We start from the raw sequence: 24,865 nt of genomic DNA on the forward strand, positions 1-24,865 counted from the left end.
ACTGGACAAAACTGTCCAGTCTCGAGTAACTAGTTATACGTTCGGGGAATTTTTCCTGAGCCCCGCAGATGAAAGGACAAGAAAAAATCTGCGGGGAGCGGAAGGAAACGAAAACTTGAATCCACATGGTGGGAAAACTATACGGAAGTCAGAACGAACGGAATGAAGGCTCATCCAAAGAGAAAAGCTCCTCTGGACAAAAATGTACCGTATACTGGACAAAACTGTCAAGATACAAGGACAAGAAAAAACCTGCGGGAAACAGAAGGAAACGAAAACTTGAATCCACATGGCGGGAAAACTATACAAAGGTCAGAACTAAGGGCACGAAAATTCATCCAGAGAGAAACTCTTTTCTGGACAAGAAATGTACCGTATACTGGACAAAACTGTCTAGTCTCGAGTAACTAGTTATACGTTCGCTATACGGTTATTTTCTCCCAAGGGTATTTCGAGCTTTTTTCTCAAGGTTAGAAGAGAAAGAAAACGAGACGCAATTTTGCGCGCTTGTATTAATACATTTTATTTGGAAGTGAAATTTTATTTCATAGGTTACGCAGACGCTTTTTTGGGGAAGGTAAATTGAAAGAACCGTCCAATTTCGACTAGTTCGTTATTTTTACAAGGCCGCAATTTCCGTAACAGTTAATTCAAGCAATCGTTTTAAGGTTAGACGAAAAAAAAAATGAGTCTCAAGTTCTGCGTTGTTGCAGTTGAAGTTGCAGATGTTTATTCTGAAGTAAAATTTTGTTTCTCAGGTTTGTAAGACACATTTATGGACAAACTATAACGCTCGACGAAACTGTCTAGTTCCAAGTATAACTTGTTATTTTTATTACATCGCAAGAGTATTTCAAGCATGTTTCGATAAGGTATTAAAAAAAGAAGAATAAAAAAAAAAGAAACACACAAAAATTCAATGGAAAGTGAAGATAAAGTTTTGCGTATTTTGTGCTTCTGTAAAATCAATTTTGCAGACAAATTTTGTCTCTCATTATTCGTGGCCACTTTTTAGACCGAAATATTTTTAAAACCTAATAGATAGCCAGCTTGTTCCAGAGTTATAAAAATAAGAAGAAAGAAAAGAAGAAGAAGGATAATCAAAAGAAAGTATCGGGGTGAAGCGTCGGGCACCTGTATTATACAGATACAACATTTCAGATTTTAATTTGCAAGTGAAATTTTTTTTTTTCCGCCACAGGGATGAAGAGGTCGGTCTTACACGTGGCGCAAGGGGTGTTATTCCTGGTTGAGACGTCGACGCACTCACTCCCCAGGGTGAAATGTGTCGGAGTGAAAGTATAACGGCTACGTCAGGTACGTAGGCGGGTGTAATAATGAAAATTCGAGTAAAGTATAGCTCGTATATATATACGCGCGGATCTATCCGGCTGCTCGTTGGCCGTGAGATGGGCGCGGGATGTTAATGGGCGGGCTTGCATGTAGCGAAATCGCGTCCTCGGAGAGTAATATCCAAGGGTGGCTTATTTTTCGCCATTTTACTCGACGCTTGCAAGCTGCTTGTTCGCCGAACTCGAGCGCGAAAGTTCAAAGGAAAACTGATCGTGATGAATCGGTCCCGCAGGCTGAATGAAAAGTAGATAAAAGAGAAGTAATTAAACCTTTGGAGAAATGTTCAACAACATCATTTGCGTAAATGATGCTTAACTCGGAGTAAAACGACATCTCTACTGTGTTATAAAAATGAATCTTAGCAAGATACGATACCGCGAACCGAGTTATCGACAATTTTAAAATGGTATATTTTGCGACTAGTGCGGTAAGTTGGCGATTTATTATGAGTGCGAATATCGTCGATGACCACGAGTTGCACACGATATTTTTCACAATAAAAATGTAAAACCAACAGATTTTCACCGCCTGCTGATAATCGACGGAAGACGCAATTTCACAATGAATGACGTTTGCGGTGGGAAATGGCGAACCGTTTCTCCACTAGTGGCGATATATTTTTCCATCTGTGGGAAAAAAACTGTTTTCACCTACTGGTGGAGAATTGATTTGGTATTTCCCAACGCGCATGTCATTTGTGAGAAATAGCGTCACATATTTTTACGTTTGAATCGTGGAATAGTATATTTTAGGACAAATGCGAAAAGTGAGTAATTTCCGATGAGTGTCAAGTTCACAGAGTAAGCATACGATCCAGACATTCTCCATCCGCATCAGTGACGCGAGCTATTTTTTCCAATACTTGTGAGGGAAACTTCGATTTGAGCACCCAACGAATGGATAATGATATGATAATTTTAGAAAAATAGATCAAGGGCAGTTCGAAGGTCCAGAACTATAGACCAGGCTTTATGAAACCAAACCTAGAGACGCAAACTTCGGTTTCAACTCAGCTCAGTGACGTCACTGACAACGCGTAAAGTCCGTGCGTAAAATTAAGTTATCGGACAATGCGCGTGCGCCAAGAAGGCTCTAGTGCGTAAAATTGAGAATTTCAGGTAAGCGCATGCGCCACCGTCGTTTTACCGCACTTTTCGTAAATGGGGCACTTTACGCACGCTCCACCGGTTTTGAAAATCTAACTCTTCAGGCATTTGTCGGAAAAAGGGTTTTACTGTCAGAAAGTTCCGAAGTAAATCAACTTTCGTTTCTTTTATCCAACTTAAGTATATTTTCTAGATTTTGTTATCACCCACAAATTGTTAAAAAATGTTTAAAAAAGAAAAAGAAAAAACCGTGTTCTAATCCCTACAGCAAAAAACATGAGCCGAAATCGGAGTTCAAGCATTTTGAAAGTTCCGATTATAATACCTTTTCGCAAAATTGTTGATACCTTAGCTCGTATAAATCAAATTTGGTCAGAATCATTTGTATCGCATATTAAGAACGTTTTGTCACTTGAATTTTTACCGATCCTTGGTGTAAATGACGTTGCTGTAGATTTTTTGCAGGTGATTGTTTTTCTTTTCCTTCTCTTTTTTCAACTTTTGATTCTCAACGCAGTGAAACGTCACTTCGAAACGAAGTAAAATAAGCTAAAACGAGACGAATCTTATTTTCCAAACTTAGCCACGTCGAATCTACCCAATGAAACTTGAAAAAGCTAAGATTTGATGCACCTGATGCCCGGGAACAGACGGATCCAATATTTCTCACCCCTGTCGATTGAATTTCCAAAGCTGTAGAAAAATCGGAGATACATTGACGCGCCTCGTCTTCTCTCTCCTCGCTCCGTTGGAATATTTCGCTTCTCGATATATTCCAAGTTCGAAAACTACCGTCTCTTTTATCCGGCCTTTACTGTACCAAAAAAAAAAAAAAATGTTATCCATCAATTATTCAGTGTTTCCGGGGGTGAGAAATCGAGGAGTTTGCCGCCCGTTAGAGACGCAAGCCACTCAAGGATCACGTCGGTTGCATTAAAGGCGGTTCGATACACTGCAGCAGGAACGAATTTACCGAGTGCCCGAAAAGCTTTTCCGCAGCGTAGCGAACGCGACGAGAGAAGCTTCGAAAAATAGACTTTTTACGTATACTCGTATATCTCGTACAGAAAATCTGTCGTGGTATGTTCGAGGGAGGTTTTATTCCCTCTATATATATACATTGTGTAAGAGAGAGGGTTGTCCAGGATGAGAATGAGACGAGAAAAAAGGAAAGGGTAATGGGGGATGAAAATACGTCTCGTGCGGCGGGAATATACACGCGTTTCTTGGTCTCGCGGAGGGAAAGTTGAGTTTAGAAAAACGCTCAAGGGCGTTAGCGACGCGTCGACCTAGCGGAAAACACGCCAGGGACAACAATTTTTCTACCCCCTCGATACACCCTGTGGGGATTTCGCCTCGGCGCAAACATTCGACTCGTTTGTGTGCGTTTCCATCTCTCTCTCTCTCTCTCTTTCCATCTTTCTGGCGAGAGTGAAATTGGTGACAAATTGAAAATGTCCCGCCAAAGTTACCGGGTGAAAACGTCTCTGGTCATCCGCACAAATCTCCTTCAAACTTTCTAATTCTCTCCGTAAGCTTTTTCTGCATTTTTTTTTTTTCTAACTTCAGACAACTGTCACCTGTCACTTTTGCCCAGCGATTTATACATCCATTCTTTATATTATCATTTATGTTTTTTACTCGCAGACAGGGTGTGAAAAACAACCCGACGATCAGTTTTAAATAAAAGCGCTTGAGGTGGGATAAAAATTTCACTCACGATTCGTTACTCCGTGAGCATTAATCCAAATTTGGTTTGGATTCTGTGACAATTTTTTTTTTTCATTTTTTTTTTTCTTCTCTGTTACTGCGATTTGGGAACCAAATATATGCGTTTGAAATAATTTCAACTGTTACACTCACATCGAACCGTTGTGCCGACCGATCGAGACGAGGCGATAAATTTGGAGTTCGACACGTTGTCCGGTGTCCGGTACAAATCTGTAAGTACATCTAGTCGGGCCGGTCAGCGCTGGCGATTTTATTTGGCCAAAACCTCGACCGGATTTATTCAGCAGCTGTTTACTGTCCAGCGTCATGTTGCACACTGAAAATTAACGACAACACAATCATATCAATCAAACTATACGGGTTATTGTTATTCGAAATTTATTCTATGCCAAAATTTTTTTAATCCGATTTAGGATTCGAAAATTCTCGCGATAAAACGAGAACCCAATAAATTGAAGAGATTTAGGTTATTCAGAGTTTTGTCTTTTCTTTTTTTTTCTTATGCCGATTAGCCTCCATCACAAATAACCCGAAACCGAGATTTCAGAATGCTGATAAAACAGTTGCCGATTTTTTATACACAACCGAAAATTCATTGGCAATTATGTACGAAAGTATGAAAGACTGTAAAAGAATATCAATTGTGTGAAAATTAATTATTATCGAATCCATTGAACGGGTAAAGAGTTTTCAGACAAGGTTAGGTTGAAAAAAATTCAGAGTAACATTTTTTTTTTTTTTTTGCCTCACGTCTGCAGAAAGTTGCGAAGAGGTTGGGTGGAGGAAAAAAGTTTCAAGAACCTACCGAAAGCGGTGAAGATGTGCGAGAAATAAATATGAATTAAACATGAAATTGAATCGACGTGGGCGTGACGTCGGTGATTTTTGAAGTGTGCGTTAATTATGAAAAATTGTCGACGCACAAAAACTGCGGGGGGTTGGTTGGCCCTCGATTTTTATACGGAGCGGTTCGCGCTCACCGCCGAAACAGCGAAAGATAATGAATCTTGTCCCAGCAGAGCAGAGTTCCTGCCTCGGCTCCAGCTATTACAACCCTGGGCGTATATACTCTTCACGTTTGAAAAAATTTTTTTTTTTTTTTAGGGATGAGCTGAATTTCCCTCGCGGGAGTAATTTCAACCTGATAGAATGGATATGGAATTGAATTGGCTTCCCACCTCGGTGCCCAACTTCAAGGTACGAGAAAAAAAAAAACAAAATAACATACACATATATATATATATCAAAAAACCCGCCCACACCGGCCTTACAATTTCCCCCCCGCAAGCTAATCGCATGGGAATGCCAATCGGGGTAAACACGTATTTTTTGTATGGATATTGAGAGATTAAAAAGGTTAGGAGTAGATCGATACAATACCATGTACGTACCCAGGGACGTGTTACATCACGCAATTTTGATATTACGGTTTCACGTGATACGGAATTGAAGATTTTTAACATCACACACGTATCGCGATACTCTGCGATGAAAATTGAGATCTACCGTTCAAACGAATCTAATTCTAACCTCTTTCTTTAGCTCTATTCGTTATTTCGTAATCAAATCACGGTTAGTTTCCCGCGCTTTTTCGGAACCCACTGCGATAGGCTTGTGGTGAATGACGTCACGCGCGTTACCAAACCGACCGCTGCCGTTACGCGTGCAGTGACGTAAACGCGAGGTTGGATAACCTCACTGAACAATTTTCACCGTCGACTTTTTCAATTATTAAAGATAAAATATGACGCGAAACGCAACTTTCTTCGCTAAAAATAATCAAGCATGACCGTGAACATTTATATATTTGATTGTGGTAAAAAAGAAAGGGGGATGTAATTATTTTAACCGCGTATTATTCAACGCTTTTACTCACTGTTTGCACAGTTTTGCTCAAGACCGCATTGTGCGCATCTGTGGGGCGAAGAATCGCCGCAGCTGCATCCGCCGGACTGAACGCAGCAGGCGCAATCTGTCCTTGTTGAATTAAAGCTGCAGGCGCATCCCTCGGTGCTCTGAGTCCAGAGGTCGACTTGACCTGAAAGGAGAAATATCGTTGAGTCTCGGATCGTTTAGCCGTTGAGAAAATTCCACAACGAGTCACAACGTGTTGGTAAAAGAGAAAAAGCGAGAGAGAGAGAGAGAGGATAAAACTGTCGAAACAAATTCTTGATTCAATCTCTCCCTTCAAACTGACAGTTTTTACAATTGGAACGAACGGTTTTCCACCGCTACGGAAGAACGACGGGTGAAGAGGAGAGAGGAGGAACGGATGATTCCGAGTGAGCTTTTGTCCGCTGCAAGCTTCACGTCCGTTTGCTTCACTACGCGCTGAAATTCCACGCTGTTGCAACACATTTTCGAAGCTTTTAGTACCAGCCACCAACCCTGCTGCAAACTTTTGTTTTACCTTTATTTTATTTCACTACCACTTTATTTCATTTCATTTCCTTTCCCTTTTGTTTGTTTCTATTGTTTTTTTTTTTTTTTTTTTTTTTTTCAAGGGCGAAGGGGGGGTGGTGGGGGGTGGAAGGCCTCCCTCAGTTTCTCTCTGCACGTCTCGCATTTCAAACAGCGGATCTTCTCTCTGTACCTTATACCGCTTCTCAAAACTCGCCTGCAGAGTGGTTGAAAAAAAAAACAAAAAAAAAAAAAATAAAAAGGGACGCTCAGCGCGAGAGGCAAACGAAACTTGGAGGCTAGAATTACACAGCTTTGACACATACATGTTCGACCGGGAAAAACATGCGATAAAACTCGTGCAATTTTAATCGTTCGCTATATAAACTATTTCCAATATTATAGCTTTCCTAGAAACTGATAAACAGACTTTGGGCTGTTTCGATGTGTTGAGGAAAAGAATTCTCCTCGAAAAAATGGAAAAAGAGGGGGGGGGGGGGGTATGAAACAAAAAAAAAAAAAAAAAGAAAAAACGTTGAAGAACCAAGAACTCCGCCTCGGAGGGGTGAAAAGTAATAAGAATAAAGTAAACTCAACGGAAGCGATTTCCTCTCGAGACGTACATTTTGAGATAGAGAGAGAGAGAGAGAGAGATTGTGTGTGTGTGTGTGTGTGTGTGTGTGTGTGTAGGGGAGGAAATCGAGAGAAGAGATACCGCGGCTGTAGGTATTAGGGGGTTGAAAGTAAGACGTCTCTGAGGTAAGAACCGCTTCAATTGGATTCTTAATCCATCGATTCCAAGACGATTACACCCCGTATATATATACGTATGTACGTTACGTACGTTTATACCTGTGTGTATATGTATACATTCTCTGGCGATTATGTACACACGCCAACTTGTCCGTTCTATCGTCACGTTTGGAAGACAGGGACGAAAATATTGATCTTCCAGAGAAGAGAAGAGAAGAGAAGAGAGATGTACTCCCGAGGGACGCACCGAGTTCTGGCCTCGAGGCCAGGAATTCCCGACCGTAATACACCGGCCAATTCGAACAATTATCCAAGTATGCAAATTCTCGAAAGGTCGAGTGACGTTATAACCGTCAAAGATATTTTTCACCGTCGAATTTACATCTGAAAAAAGAAAATTTCAACTTCAATTCGATCCCAGTCGGGAGTAAAAATAACGAATTGATGAATATTGACGAGGTATAAAAAATTGTAGTAACACACTAGCTTCTGGAATTGCGAGTAAGAAAGAGAAAAAAACCAACAACGACTTTCACATTGGGAATAAAATTGTAACTGTACAATAATCGAGGTTGAAAAAAAATTTTCAAACAATAAGAGAACCATTATCAGCTTCTTTCGGTATCGAGCAATAAATTTCATCGATCCAACGTGCAAGAAATATGGTATTTAGAAACACATGTTATTAATTATTCTTGAAGGACGGTAACAGTCTTGGCTTGATATGAAATATTTGTGAAAAAGGAAAAGGGAAATTTCCATCATTATTTTTTAACGATATATCGATGAACCAGTTTGTCGTTCAAATTTTATACACAATTACGCGCACCCTTTCACTCTGTGAATTAATATCACATCTTCGACAAGGGTTTGGCGAGAGGTTTTTTCACGGCGGATGAAAAAAGCAGCTTTCTATTAGCGGTCCCGTGGAACTTTTTGATTTTATAACGTATCGACTGGCGCGTGACTGCCGGGTCTGCCATTCGTAGTTAACATGGTGGTAGGATCACCATATATTTGCATTTTAATTGGGAGGCGCGCGGCGGCGTTGGAGCGACGATTTCCATCTGTCGGTCCATCCTGGTAGACATAAATATGTATACCTCTAGTTTATGTATAAAGGGTGTCCCGAAATGAGGGTGATTTTCCCTTTCGCTGAAGAAAAAAAAAAATAAAAATAAAATAATCACCATCCCTCTTCGACTAAAATTCGTTCCCGATTCCTTGATTTCTTACTTATTCATCGTCTGTTTTAATTTCTGCGAAATTCGTCGCTGAAATTGGTAAAAGGAGAAAAAATAGCGATAATAGTTAATTACTAGAAAAAAGAACGAGAAAAAATGTCGGAAACAAAATTCCTCCTCGTGGATCTTCGACAGGCGAATTCGGGAGCTTTCGGTTTGGGCCGCGAAGCGGTTTGAATTTGCATTCGTATCACGAAACCGCTTCTTACCCCGGCGTGATATTAGAATTCAGTTTCTTGCTTCCGGCGGAATAGTTCGGCCAGCCTCAAGGGGTGAAAAGCCGGGAGTGACGGAGGGTGGTAAACGTGGAATGGGATATCCGGTTTTGCCACAGTCCACAACCACGGAATTTGGCAAATATACCACCGGCTTAAGCCAACTACATGTGTAAATTTTTCTCGCCCTCACGTATCGGCTAACTTTGTCGTGCGAAAGGGGGAAAGAGATCTGATTATATAGTTTGCTATTTGGAATTGAATTCAGGGATCGAGGAGACCGGAGCGACGGTTCGATTGCTCCTCGGAAGTATCGTATCTCAAAATCCGAAGGGGGAAGAGATGTGTAAAGATGTTTGCAGGAATCGAAGAAGAAGAAGAAGAAGAAAAAAGTGACGAACGCCAATTCTTTGGGTCGAGAATTGTCGAGAAGAATTAATATCAAACGTTGGGAATAAAATTCAGTGGAATATTCGAAAATCAGCCCTCAACCGATTTTAGTCTCTAATTTGAGAACCCTCGATTCGATTTGCATGAACGTTTGAATTTTTATTAATGTTTTTTTATATTTCATTACACAACTGCTCGATAGAATTTCGAGGTCGTGGAATATAACAAATTTCTTTTTCCTCATAAAATTTTTGTTCATATATAAATTGAACTTTATGAATTCGCAAATACCAGACTTGACAATTTTGTTTAAAACAACCAATTCAGGATTAACTATAAGCAAATAATAATTAGGCTCTTTAATGATATTGAGAATGTTAGATGTGGCTATCATACAATCCTCAAATATTTGGATTTTTTACCGTGAACGCAAAATATATTTTTACGTAAAAAATAAAAATGAGTTTCATATCATACGTGCAAACAGAAAATCTATAGTATGTCTTACTATTTTTTTCGATCATTGTCATTTGTACACTTTTTTTTTTAGTAGCCTTTTCGAATGTTTGATATAAGTGCAGTTGAAAAATTGGTTTCATAGTCTTACTTAGGTAATGGAAAGTATGTAGCAAACTACAAAACACATTAACAATCCACTCAAATCGTTAGTACAACTATATTCGTTTCACTTAAAGTTGCTTCCGACACTTTTGATAAAAACATTTATTTTGAGCAAACTTAACGAGAGGACAAAATGATTCTTGATTTCTTCCAATGACGTGCAAAAAAAAAACGTGTACGTGACGAATAAAAATTCGAAAAAAGGGCCAACGAAAAATGCTGCATTTGTTATGTTGTCTTATGGGAGTGTAACAGATTGTTACTTGTACTATCGATATGAAATCATTTTTTCGCATGTAAGAAGTGGAAATTAGTTGGATATTGATGCTACAGTTAGACGTTAAAACTAGTTAGATATTTATAATGTAGTTAGAAATTAAAACTAGCTGGAAAAGAAAACTATAGTTGGACCTGAAACTATAGTTGGATATTTACGAAACTAGTTAGACATAAAAATTGTAGTTAGACATTAAACCAGTTAGATATTAAAACTAGTTAGTTGATAAAATTATAAGCTTCACTTTTCGCATACTGAAAACAAATTTATATTGATCCGGAACGTAACAATCTGTCTCGTTGTCATCCAGAAGACATCACGTTGAAAGCAACGTGTTTCGTACACCTTTTTTCAAAATTTAAGTCCCTAACCTCACTTTCTCCGCAGGTCATTGGAAATATTCAAGACTCATTCTATCCCCTAATGAAAATGTTTCCGACGCAAATGTTTTCGGTAAAAGTCGCGGGAGCGATCTTAAATATTTTGTCGACCATGAGAAACGAAATTTTTTGCAGGTTAGAGCGAGTGGGGTAATGATAATAAAAAAAAAAAAAATGGCCACCGTTTCGATTTCCGAAGACGTACCCCGTGCGTCCGCGTAACTAGATAAGAAGGAGGGTAAACCTTGTATTTTTGTCCACCCTTGCATGAGTTCTATATACAATATATACACATACGGCCAAGTCCAAGGGTCGCTCATTCAATTCCAGGCGCGCAACTTATTCCGGCTGATTTAGTTTGCTAGAAATTCATAGCGTCCGCCTCCGCGGCGTTGATATACGATGAGCATTGTTGCGGGGCCTCGACTACCCTTAGCAGCCCGCAACCCTTGTTCGACCCCTTCCACAACCTACGGTTCCGTCGTCTGCTATGCCGGCTTTTTAGTCCGGTGCATTAGGAACACGATATTTCACCGCTCTTCCCTTTCCCCGTAAGGGCAGCAGCTAGTTCTTAAGGCTTCGTTCGCAAGTCCAGCTTTGAGGGCGTTCAGACCAAGAACGGGATGAATTTTATACGACGCCTTTGTCCACCCGAGAGAAATAATCCGTCATTTTTTAACCACGTCATCCGTGATTTAGACTCCTTTTCTATAACACTTTGAATGGTATTAAGCTTATTTCCGTCTCATTTTCAAATTTTTCTTTCCTCTTGGTTGTTTTTTTTTTTCTTTCTTTCGTTTGGTTCGCCAGCATTTTCTGCTGTCTTTCCTCCCGGGTCGGAAGTTTTTTTTCTCTACACTTTCTTCTTCCTGTCGTTTTTTTCCTCCGGTACGGGGAAAAAGGATAATTAAGGATCAGGCCCAGTTTGCTTTGAAAAACGATACGTAGCGGTAATTTTTTTCCAACCACTGTCATTTGCGAGCTTATTTACGAATTTCAATTCAGCAAATTGTAAATTTGCAAGAAGACGTTGAAATCTTTTGACCAAGTTTCACGGTAAGATTAATTTTGTGCGACTCATTGCGTAAAGTGGATTATTTGAAAACAATTAGGTCACATCTTTACAGTTTCTTTAGAAATAACAATTGCAAAAGTTGTCTGCAATTATTATTTCTCCGTTTTCGATCTACACAATACGACGTACTTTGGAACAGGTGAGAAAGAAAAAAAAAAAAAAATATATGTAACCGAATAATTTCCTCCTAAATGTTTAAAACTTCGATTGAAATTTTTCTTTATCAAACTTCCCCATAACACAAATGACGATTATGAAAGTAAACGAATGTCAATTTCGATTCAAGCATAAATTACGAAACTTTTTTGGTAAATCTTTGAATCAACCCTGCATTTTTCGGATCCACGCAAGCGAAAGATCGAAAGAAGAATCTCACGGGAAAACGAACCGGAGGAGAAAAAAAATCCGCGAGTAAACCAATCAGGTAATTTTTATAAGAGTCCTGGGACATCGAGAGGGTTTGGTTCAGGGATTATGGGAACAGAGGGGTGCCTTATACCTCCGATAGGATATCCTCCACCTACAAACTGCTTTCACCAGCAGCGGATGGTGGAGATGAGTTATTATATAATCGGATTCGGTTAATCCCAGCTGCCATCCGTACAAACGCAAAGCCGATTTTGGTTTACTGGGGATCTTTGGGCTCGCGGGGTCAGTTTCTAGAAACCCGACGATGAAATGGCTCAAGTTCTCTAGAACCCTTCGGCTGATTTAGAGGATCGACAAATTCACCCCCTTTCGAAGCCCACTCCTTTACAGCGCGCAATTTTCACCGTCAAGTCGAGAGGAACAGCCCATAAAAACAGCATTTCTCGAAGTACTTTCCATCTCTTTACAAGCCGATTCGAAAAATCTTTTGTTGCTAATAGCACTTACATTTTTCTTCGTAAAATCATTTCTTGGATTTCGTAAAATTGTACCTTATACTGTTGTTGTTGTTGTTTTTTTTTTTTTTTTACTCATCATTTATCAATTTTTATAATACAAGAAAAGTATTGGTTTCGGTTCCAAACAACTGTTTCTAATATCATCGAACCTCAACGTTTTCGAACCTCTAGAATCTGAAAAACCAGTTTTCAGAACAATGTTGGTCTGTCCGATGAACTCATTTATTGAAAAAAAAAAAGTATATAAATTTTGTGCTTTTCAGAAATATTTTTTTTTCTTCTAATTTTCCTTTCAAAACTTTTTTACATTCGGCTACCGCGTCCTTTCGGTTTCAGATTTTGCACTCGGTCGTTTTTGCGATCACCGCGGCATTTTGTCGGACAGATCGACAGCCTCTTTTTTTTATGGTGATGAAAAGTATCGCGGAAAAACTATTTTTCCGACCTATTTTCAATTTGTTTTTTCGTCTCAAGGCTTCTGAAATAGACGGTATGTGGCAACTTTATGCTCACCGCTTGAATATGGTCTAATAAATTTTTATCCTTATCGAAGTTTGTCTCCTTGAAATTATACAAAGATCTGTTTTACCCGCAAACCAATACTTCTTTACCTACACTGCAATTAGTACTAAAACGTGACAGTCATGAATGATCATTCCAATTTAAGCTGAATTAGACCTTCATATAATAAATCGAAAACTCAAAAACGAAGATAACATTCATTTAGAATAAAATTGTTGTTGCGGATTATTACATAAAAAAAAAGTACTGTACATTTTTCACCCCCTGATTATCAATTTCTTTTTCTTTTTTTTCTAGATTGAATAATTTTTTTTCAAAGTATTTGTTCGTTATTTCTCTCTCTCTTTGTTTGCTGATTTTGGGCTTGGTAAGTTGTGTTTTTCAACTCTATAAGCCAGCGGTTAGAGAAATTTGTAATTTATCGCCAATCGACTCCTTCGGATTTCCCCAATAATTTTCATTCGTTCCTACCAAAGAAAAATAAAGGCAAACAAAAATTTCATCATCGCAGTTCGCTCGTGTTTTCTTCGTTGTCGAATTTGCAATTCCGCGTGTGGAAACACGATTTTTTCCCCAACAACAAAAATTCTAAATGACATTCAGCTGCGGCCTCCCCAGCTTTTGTAAATCGACTGGCGCAACTGTGGGTGAGTTCATGAAACGAATTGCTCTGGTTATTGCGAATATCCTCATCGTAGGGTATCAAAGCGTTTCTCAATTCCCTCGTTTAATCTCCTCCTCTCGCATTCGAAAAATCAAACTCGCTATTCCTTTCCGGTTCCTTCTAGCATTTCGGCGACCATCCAATTTGACGGTATTTGCCATGGCAGCCAAGCTTCGTATTTCTCCGAGTATTTCTTCCCCGATCTTTCCCTCTCTCTCTCTCTCTGTTTTCCGCGCTCTTCGGTCCCTTTGACTTTGTGCAAAATGTCTCAAAAGTCGGTGCCTCGTACCTACTTCGGCAATTTTCTCCATCGGGTCGACGTTTGGTGCGGCGAAGTGGAGGCCGCGGCTTTGCGGGGTTGGAAAATGAAGTCAACAGCCCTCTCTTTCCTCTCCTCTCTCCTCAACTCGAGCAGTCACCGTAGGGCGAGGTTTAAGGTTCAACGTTGAGTAGAGAAGAGGAGGAGGAGGAGGAGGAGGAGGAGGAGAAGGTCGTCGTGCTCTCGGAATTTAAAAGAGTAAAAGCATTGTTTACCAACTCTCTGAAATAAATTACCCACCCACCGAGCCAAGCTGTCCGTCCTTCAAGTCGGGGGAAAACCTCGATGAAACTTCGCATAGCCTCGAAACTGGAGCTTCTTTGACGCCGTCTGAACTAGAAACGATAGAGAGACCGGCCAACTTTTGCTCCGTCTCAACCGAACTTCAAAGAAAATCTAAAATTGTCATTGTCAGCGATACCCGGTCGAATATCTCCTGACAATCCAAGCTTTTTATCCAGGTCTTACCCCTCGCGGCATTCCTCAAACTTTCCAACATTTTTCAGTCTCAAACGGTATTCGGACTCTACCGAAGGTCGAAGAATCGAATCAACCCTTTTTTATCGCGAAAAACGCCACTTTGGAACAAAAAAAAAAAAAAAACACTAAAAAGATACACAATTTTCTCTCTATAAGAATTTTAGTTTCAGGCCATGTAGTACTCCCATCCTTACCGACTGAGCAAACTCACCCTATTTCAATGTAAAAAACTGTGTGAATTTTTAACGCTTTCCGTATAATATCGAGTAACTTTTCACAATTCCGTTAGAAAAGATCGACGTACCGTAGAAATTTCAACCCATTTCGTTCGTGTGTTCATTCAACGTAGGAAGAAGAATGTTGATTTTGCTCGGTCGGTAACGATAGGAGTACTACGCGACCTTAATGCACGAGGTACTCGAAGATTTATCATAAACTTGCAAAAGTCTATCTACACGTTTCTTGTAAAATAAATCGTTTTTCAATTTGAACAACTTCTTTTCCGACAGTTTTATTCCCACCGAATCGAAAGCGAGAGAGCCAATAAGCGTCAAAACTAGATGACGATTAATTAAATTTTCCAACGCGGACTGGCGCGTCAATTTTCTAGTAACGAACGGATCTGCATGTGCTGTGTGTGTGTGTTTTTTTTTAAATTTTTTGTTACAAAAAAAAAAAAAAAGAAAAAAAAGAAAAAAAAAAATTTCGACGCACATCAGTTGTACACTTGGTGAAAACGATCGACGTTGTCTGGGGGATAAAACCAATCTATTCTCGATTTAATAGCTCAATTTTCCTCAAAGTATTCCCGATAATGAATCGCTGCTATTCAAAGGACCGATTTAATAGCATCGCGGAAGCAGAGAGACGCGGAGATTTAGCTTTTGCACACGCTGCTGCTAGTCACTCGGTCTCGGAGCTCTTACTCGACAGAATCATTGATTTTCACCCACACCATCCCCCATGCCTCATCCCCTATGAACCCCATTCGGTCAGGAGTAAGAGATAAAAATGTATAACTATCCGCGAAAAAGGTTCACGGTGGGTACCTAAATTTTATCGACTGAATTATCCTTCGACGTGTTCCGCTTTTCTATCTTCCTTTTATAAGTTGTTCTGGTTCTAAGCTCTTATCGTTTAATTCTTTCCATTTTATTTTTTCTTCTTTTTTTTTTTTCTAACGCGTAACTGAAAGCTTAGTACTGAAAGCTTCGTTCAAATTCGTATGAAATTACCTTTAAATCCGATTTACAAAAAAAAAAAAAAAAATTCGTCGTACGAGTAAAACTGTTTAGTATGATTACAGTTGTAAAAATACAACATTTTTGTGGTTATTTCAAGACTAAATCTGTTGATTCGTTGAATTTATCTGAAAATACGGTGAACGGGATCTTATTTGATTGAATAAAAAAAAGTGATCGTAACATTGATTGTTACCATCAAGTGAAAGTAAATTTATTCGAATTAACAAAACATTTCTTTGACCATATTTGGTGAAATTGCACGGTAGTTTCTTTGTTTTTAAATTTTTACGCGTGTTTTTGTGCGTGCAGAATTTTTTCAAACTGAACAAAGTCTTAATATCAATTTGGTAATGTTGCACATCTATCAAATTATCGCAATAGTTACAGTGATCGTACTGAAAAAGAATATTTCAAGATGATACCTAGAAAAAAAAAAAAATACAAACAGCTTTTCATTTCTAATCCGGAATTATATTTTTCATCCGAGGTGAAAAAATAAATAAATAAAAACAGTTACCGGCAGCTGTTATACCGTAGAAACCGCAACCAGAAATTACTCTCGACTGTCGTTCTCCAATTCGAAATCGAAACTGGAATAGGTTTGTTCGAAAGCAATCCATACGCTGTTTATTATTCAGCTGATAAATTCGAAACGATTGTTTCATGGTGGTTGGACGCCATGGTGGAGGATAGAGGCTTTGGGGATGGGAGTTGGTGCATTTCAGAGATGAGAGAGCATGCTGGAGAGTTTGAGGGAAGACAAAGTTTATGAATTATTAATGCTATGTATTTCGTAAATCGTACACGCGTTCAAACCCCGTAGTAATATTTTCATCCCTGAAAACTCTTTCCACTTACTACGCTTTTATATTCCCAATATATTTTCTATCCTCTCTTGTCAATTATAGTTTCGATTTACGATAACTGTAGATGGATATTCACGTTGTGTTTTTCGTACGCGAATGATACGCCTCGTGCAAATGATAATAATAATGATAACTAATTAAAAACACTGTGAAAAGATGATGCAATAAAAGTACAGTCACATTATCCGTTCGTCGTGTTGGTAGATTTAAATCAGCTTGGCCCGAATCAAAAGTTTTGATATTTCAGATTTTTGCATGAAAATAGTGCGAAAAAACGAATCCAAAATATGAGTTCGTGTAATTTTTTTATTTCGTACTTCTCGATGATTCTGACATGATGACAAACGTAAGAATCCGCATATAATATATTTATATTATAGATATTGATATAATTAATTTTCCTTCGACGCTTTGATTCAGAGATGAATTTTAAAGTCGGGAGTCAATTTTTCGTTCATTACTTTCATTGCTATTCCAAAATGTAATATAAAAAACCAAAAAAATAAAATAAAATAAATAACCACGTCTTAATCGGGAATTTTCTAAAAACGAGGAACCATATTAAGAAAATAAGAAATAGGATATCTGCACAAATTCGAAAGAAAGAGAACCACACGATGCTAATGAAAAATAATAAAAAATGAGTTCATATACGGTGATAATTTTTTGTGAACGCGACGAGAAAAACCAGGTATAATAATATGATGTATGTATTAAATGAAACACGTATTACGTAACATTGCCGGAAACGGTTGCGGTACGAGGTTGTATTTTACGGTGTAATAAAAATCGTTAAATCATATACGTGGATGTACAAATAATATAAAACATAACGCAAAACGTGTACGTGAAGCTGTAGAATGAAAAAGGGCAGTTTACATTTACTCCGGATTTATAATACAGATGTATAAAATCAGTCGGATTTCATCGCGTCGACTACAGTTTTTGACCAACGACAATAACTCCCGGATGAAAACGATGAAAAGTTCGGAACGTTACGCCGGAATATCGCATCCCCGATTATACGTATAGATATAAAATGTACGCGGAAGTCGGAAAAATGGGGGATGGATGAAAATAGAAAAACGTCTAGGTGCTCGCAGCTACTTTCCAGCTCTGCAGGGCCATTACGAAGTCGAAAAACTGGACGGCCAACCCCGACCGTAAGCTCAGCCAATGCCCGAGATTTCATAAAAGCCAGTTTCACCGTGATTTGTACATACAGCTATCGAGCATTATTACACCCATATAGCTATATTCGCTGCATGTCGAAACGATCTGCCCGGCAAGTATTTCCATGTGTGTGTGCGTGTGCGTATGTGAACGGTATAACCTGATACCCCTGGCTGGAACTTTATTCAAAAACTACTGCGGAAAAATGTACGAGTTAGTAATAACTAGCTTTAAGGATGTACGGAACGTACAGCCAGGTCAAAGAGACGCGAGAACGGAAATATGATTTGTCAAATCTACTTAAATAAATGCGCGAAGCCTTAGTGACGTTTTGAACTACGCGCGCAAACACGCGGTCTTCTCGCAGGGCCGATAGATGGCGCATCGATCGATGCGCGACTCTGATAAACGCAAACTTCGTGCGGATGGATCTAACTTTTCATAAATAGTTAGATTTGTTGGCGACACGATAATAACGCCATTTTCTCCCTGGATTTTTTTAACTAGCGCCGATTTTCACCTTTCACGTAACGACTGACGGGGGAGTTTATCTCTGCCTTCCCTTCTCTTTCGTGATGAGATCAATTTTACACGGTTTACTCGTGTCAAGTGTGTCGGTTTCAAAGTTTTTAGAATACTCGCCAAAATCATTTAGAAATTCACTATTTACATTAAAGAAGTAAAAGCAGGATTAACAAAGAAATCGACATTACTTCAGTTTATAAAAATTTATGGTAGAAAAAATGGAGTAGTAGAGGCAGTTGAATACTTAGTCGAATGCGAACCTAACCTTGAAAAATTTATTGACGTCAAATTGATTTTGTTTAGTTATAAGAAACGTTTGTTTGAAAAGTAATTGAACTGAATTTTATCAACCAAACACAAGCTTGTGATTAATGAGAAGACAAACTTCATTGATACGAGTAAACATTCACGTTAGCAGATAAAATTTCTATCAGTTCATGAAAAACCTGACATTTAGTTTGTCAATTACGAAACTTCATTTTCTGGCTTAATTTCGTCAAGAATTTCGTTCATGGATGTAAAATCACCTCAAGAATTGTGCGTATATCAATTTCAAGAAAAAAAAAAAAGTACTTCGATCAAACTTTTCTTTGTTCATATTTCCGATTCAACAAACATCAGCAAGACAACGGAGCAATAGGAAGAAAGAGAGAGAGAGATAGTGAAACGAAAAGAGGCAAAAAGGGTAGAAAAAAAAAACCGTTGTCCTCAAATCGGGCCCTCGATTTCTTTCATCTTTCCTTTTATTTTTTTTTTTTATAAGAGGAAAAAATGGGCACTATTTCGCTAATCGGGGTCGTGGAAGGCGGTGAAAGCGAAATGAGCACGGGTGTAATTTGAAACGGCGTCTTGTGTACTACCGGCGTTAATATATCCTCAGCCTTATTATACCTAGGAAAGAGAGAGAGAGAGAGAGAGAGATAGAGAGAGAGATAGAGATAGAGAGAGAGGCGAAGACGGAGCCCATTATGTCCCAACAACCAACCCCTCAGCCAAGCTCAGCCATTCCAGTATCTCTCAGCGTTCGCAATTGCAGGATACGTGCTGCACAGCAGAGCTACTTTCCATCCTCGTCGACGCGTTGTTACCGTGGAACCATACCTACCACCTACCACCTACCATCGAGTCGCTCGAGACGAAGCGATAAGTGAAACCACTTATATACATATATAAATGCAGTCTCGTAATTAGAAGCCCGCGAGGCAGTTGATTGCAAAGACGCTGGCGTTATGAGGCAATTAACGCCGAATGATGTCTCACCTTTCAAATTTCTTCGTAATTCTTTACTCGTTTTGGTAACGAGTTTCAGTCGAAGGAGGTGACCAAGTTCGTTACGACAAGGCTGATGAACAGTATTCTTGGTTACCCAAGACTCGAAGTAAAGCGATCGTATAACAAAGTAACACTGCACCATGGTGAAAAGTAACGAAGTTGGACGAAGAGGCGATGTGGAAAAGTAACGATAGGGTAAACAATTTTAAGAAAAGTAAACGGGTTGGGACTAGATAAAGCAGTAAAATAATCACGTGACAAACCGTTGACGTAACAGAAAAATCTGTTAACACTGTCGAGGTATCAAAGTAACAAACCATTGATGGGACAGAGTAAAAAAAAACAATCCAAGTAACAAAGAATCAAGATCGTAAAGCACGAAAGTCACAAAGTATCAAAGTGACAAAGTTACAAACCACAGAATTAATCGAATAACAAACGCATCAAGTAACAAAGGGTCAAAATAATAAAGTGTCAAAGTATCGCTGTATTGAAGTACTGAAGTAACAAAGAAACAAACCATTGAAGTAACGTAGTAACAAACGATTCAAGAAACAAAGGATCAAAATAGTGCACCATAAAAGTGGCTAACTATCAACGCGACAAAGCTACAAACCACCGAAGTAACCGAGTAACAAAGGATTCAACCAGCAAAGCATCAAAGTAACAAAGTGACGAAGTAACAAGAAATTGTGTTGTGATAAAAATGTATTCAAAACCTAACGACTTGCGACAAAAGGAAAGGGGGGCGAGGGGGGGTGGGGGGGAGGAAGGGGGAGGGGGAAACGCAGATTCATTTATACTTAGCGACAAATGAACAAGTAATTAAATATGTAGGTCCGTCGCGTAGCGGGGATAAGAGATCGTAGTAAAAGTTAAGTGCAGCGTGGGTCAGTCGAACCCCAGTTCCTTAAGGATAAGAGACCGACCCTTAAGGAAATATGTCGAAACGGAGGTCTTTCGTTTCGGTTCACATCGCGAAGCACTGTATAAGGGTTCTGCAATTTCGGCAGGACCTTCGGACCTTCGTTTTCGAGAAACGTCAATTTTAAGGGTAGTGAAAAGTAAACGAAACGAATAGAAATGGAAGGAGGGGAAAAGTGCAGGGGAGAAAAGAAGTGGCCAAGGACTCCCGATCTTGACGATTTGCGAAATTTGAATTGACGTCACGTTTCGGGGTGCGAAAAAAATGTTACAAACAAAATTCAAAAAAAAAAAAAAAATAAGTAAACAAATAAATAAGTAAATAATTCATGTCACAAATGGAGAATGAAAATGTTATACGTGCACAGTGAAACTGAGGAAAAAAATGAAGAAACAAAGGAGACCAATCGTTTCAAATTTCTTTCACTCTGCACCCGCTGGCGACTTCCTCTTTGTCGAATCCTATATATTAATAATTTGCATAACCTTGGGGAGAATGAATTCTTGAAGCGAGTTCACGTCGCGGGTGGAAAGTAGAGAACAAAGGGTGCAAAGACATCCCCGCTACCAATTCCAATACCTCTCGTGCCGATTTTTCAACTTGATTAAACTCTATATTTGCATTATCGATTTTATTTTTTTTTTTTTTATAACAAACCTGAATTAAAACTTATACATATATATATATATTTACTCTCAGTGTTCTCTGAGAGATATATTTTAATATAATATTCCCGCTCCAGGTTTCTGTACGTTTCTTATATTCTGTTTTATTGAATTCGTTTCCAATTTTTGCCTGTACAAACTTTTTTCAATAAGTGTCTTCGATTTTTGTCGCCCAACGAAGTTGACAAGGAAAAAAAAAAAAAAAACTAACGACGAGTTATCAAAACTATAAAACCGAAGCAAAGAAATAATCTGAAATATCAGTGGTATTTGAACTTTTTCTAAATCTGTCTTCGTGCAGAAGAACAAAAGATCATTGGTTAGAGAATTCTTTGAAGAATCTCTTAATTCATCTTCTCGGTATAGTAAAAACGAGAATATAGAGAAGAAAAAGAAAGGGGATAGTAAAGAGAAAAAATTTAACTGCCGGAATGAACCGGTGAGAAAGAACGAAATAAAATTAACAAAAAAAGAAAAAATAAAAAGCTCCTTTGTGCCGGTTGAAAACCGCAGAAAAGGGCAACCATGGCGAACTATTCTCTCGCCGCGATATTTCACAACTCTCTCTTCACTTGTACGTGTATTGCGAACCCCTTTTTACTTTGGCAAAACGAATTTTCATTCATTTTCACTTCTCCGTATTCGTTATTAATTATTTATTTATTTATTTATTTTTTTTATCGAATTTTACCAATTTTTGCAAACGTTTGTCGCAAGTCTGATGAAAACTCAGACGCCTCGCTTTTCTCACAGAGACGAAATTTTATATTATAATAAAAATGAAGAAAGATTCTTAGAATTGGATCGTCGAAAGAAGAGTACCGAAAGCAATTTGTTGCTACGGTGGATAATTATTTGGGTGAAAAAAAGTTAAAAAAAAAAAAGTTTGGTAAAAAAGAGTTTTCACCGAGTTTCATTTCGTTAGTGAATTAATCAGTTGGGAGAAAATTTTCAGCTTCATTCAGATGGTGGCGAGACGGACAGATCAGCGGTATCTACCCACCTACTTTCGAATTTGTATGAGTCCGCCGAGTGAAAGCAATCAAATTGAAAGAGTCCCCCCAGGGCTGGTTTGGAAACATGAAGAAGCTGAAAGACGGAAATTGAAGAAAAGAAAGCAAGACGAGTAGAAGACAAGTGGAGCAAAAAAAAAAAAAAGGAGAGTAGAAAAAGAGAAACAAATTAATTACGAAAAATAAAACTTCAGTGAAACAGAAAGGAAGAAGGAACTTTTATATACATATATATATATATATCTCGCTAGTGAATCGATGCGGGATTGAATGGCCGTCCGATTAAAGAAAAACAACCGCTGCACACCATTTTCAGAGGTAAAAGTACATAATTATCGCGTCGTGATGGCTGAAGAGTTGCCGAAATTGGTATATTGGAAAACGATTTCGCGTCCCAATGTATACCCAAGCTGGTCGTTTTCTTGCGACACAGTTTTTACTCTTTAGTTTCTTTAAGGCGAAGAGTTTTAAAGTGTTGAACGAAGTCAAGACAGGGTTAAGGTGGAGATCAAGGGAACAGTTTCATTCAAAAAAGACAAAAGTCGCGTGCATAAAAGAACGAAGACTTACACTGAACAGTGAACAAAAATTGAATACTCAAAGAATCAATTTGATGTAAAAGATGTATAGAGTGGCTAGGTTGGGGATATTGGATCTATGCTGAAGCGCCATCTACGATTCCCTGTCGATAAGGTAGAATACGACGCGAGTAAAATTGTCATATTTAACCAGAAACTGAAAACAAAAAGATGCTTTACTAAGATGAGACTGAACTGCAAACTAACGAATAAGATTCTCCGATGTGCGGAATGATGAAATCAAAGTAAGTTATACGGTTCCCATTCCGTCCGCATTTTCAACTGTATACACACCTAATTAAGATACCGAACTGTGGTTGTCTGCAGCGTGCGGAAAGCTGGCACTGATTAATGGAAACTATTATACAGAGGATTTTGTGACATACAGTAAGGGATGATCCCCGAGCTCCATTGTCTTCCGTGAGAGCTGCAGAGTTGCACAGCCAATTATCGAGTTTCGCAAGGAGACCGGAGGGCGAATGGGGAAAATTTGCGGGTGGTGGATGTGTAAGCTGGAGAAATATGGAGCTCTGCCTCTTTCCAGAGGAGCTAGTTCAAGCCCGCGTCACCTTACACCGAGAAGCAATTGTCTTCGGAAAAAGACGAAACCGCTGCATCTAGTAAGAATATCCATTTGTGCAGAAATTGCGAGTGTGTAGAGACGTGTACTCAGGGTGAATAACAACACAGCGAGTTCACACGAAACGATCTCGGTTATGAATACCCCGTCTATCGCTTTCTGAAACCTACTAAATGAATGCGAGGTTAATTAAGCCGTCAAGACAGGAAACCAAGTCATCCGAAAATTTTCTAGCTTCCGGTATAATTACAATGAGGCACGTGTACAGAGTTCAGGTTCTTCAACGAAGCCACCCTGCGACGGAAAATTAACCGCCAAAGCCTTACCGTATTTCGCAATAAAAGTAGTTTTTCGTCCCAGATTTTGCCGTCCATCGACTCAACGTAACAAAATCAGACTCTGACAGCTCGCACGAAACTTTCTGTACAGTTTCATTCGCGTTAAGTTACCAGAAACAATCAGCTGATCGCTCGACGTGACGCCATCTTGTCTTGATCGTCACGTGTCTCAATATCGGTATATTATCGGCAGACGTATGGTAAGTTACAAAAAAAAAAAAAAGGAAAAACGCTCAGCTATCCAGTCGATCACGTACGGTTCAAAGTGCATTGTAGGTAATACGAATGTTTATCGTCTGTATCGAAAATCGAATTTCCGCTCGAGGGTGAAATAACGGAAGTTGACGCGGTTTGCGCAGAGCGTTGCCGAAGGCAGTGGAAACAGATTGCGTTAATCGTAACAAACGAATATAACGCTCGAACGGCGAGTATAAACTCACGGGGAATGGACACTCTACTCTCTCCGTCTCTCTCTCTCTCTCTCTTTGAACGTTTTCAAAACCAGTGATATTCCGCTTTGTGGTCGGGTCGAAACAATGGATGGAAGTGTTGCCGGGCATGGATATGCAACCAGCTTCCCCCCCCCCCCCCCCCCTTTTAGCGAGCTCATAGCATGCACTTGATATATTAAAGCGGTACATAACGTATATGTATAATATACTAGACGTGGATCCATGGATTCATGTACATACAAGTTGTATCAACTCCGCATCCACCGCACAATTCGCAAGGTACGGGCGAACTGCAACCATTCTTGGTTTGCAACCGATGTGCGGATATACATCCCATCGAGGATGGAGAAACCGAATTGCAACCGTTCAACACTACGGTTTCAATTTTACACCTCGCTTTCCATTGTTTTGCCGAATCGTTAATCGTGCCGAATTCGTTGTCCATGTATCATACACTGTCCGCGGGTGTGCGAGATACTAAATCAACCTATTTCACAAAAATCTCTATCGATGTCTTCGAGTGACGTTGAGTGGCTCCTTTTCGTTGATCCTGATTCACCGCGTTTCGATAATTATAAGCGTCTAATTTTCTACTCCGGTATAACGTCGATGCCGTTGATGTACGTGTCTCATTACGAATGTTCAGAAAACAGTACGTGACATGCGGAATTAATTTCAATAGGAATATCGTGTTCCAAAAACAGAGTGTACAACCATACGCATTGCTGGATACTTCGCAAGAGGAGACGCTTGTGTTCCATCGCGTTTGTATGTTATATTATCACGATTCGCAGAGAAAGGGGAATTTTATTCACCG

At 39.1% G+C, this 24,865-nt stretch overlaps 1 protein-coding gene across 1 annotated transcript in view; it reads right to left on the reverse strand.

Moving 5' to 3' along the window:
- LOC124304671 (uncharacterized) overlaps window positions 1-24,865 on the reverse strand; it is a 210,947-nt gene that overhangs the window by 81,476 nt on the left and 104,606 nt on the right. Inside the window, exons 4-5 of the mRNA XM_046763186.1 lie at window positions 6,067-6,228; window positions 4,323-4,506 (exon numbers count right to left, since the gene is read on the reverse strand). Coding sequence (XP_046619142.1) covers window positions 4,323-4,506; window positions 6,067-6,228 — 346 coding nt within the window. The remainder of the gene's footprint in view (window positions 1-4,322; window positions 4,507-6,066; window positions 6,229-24,865) is intronic.

Source organism: Neodiprion virginianus, chromosome 5 (assembly GCF_021901495.1).
Source record: "Neodiprion virginianus isolate iyNeoVirg1 chromosome 5, iyNeoVirg1.1, whole genome shotgun sequence".
Taxonomy (NCBI): Eukaryota; Metazoa; Arthropoda; class Insecta; order Hymenoptera; family Diprionidae; genus Neodiprion; species Neodiprion virginianus.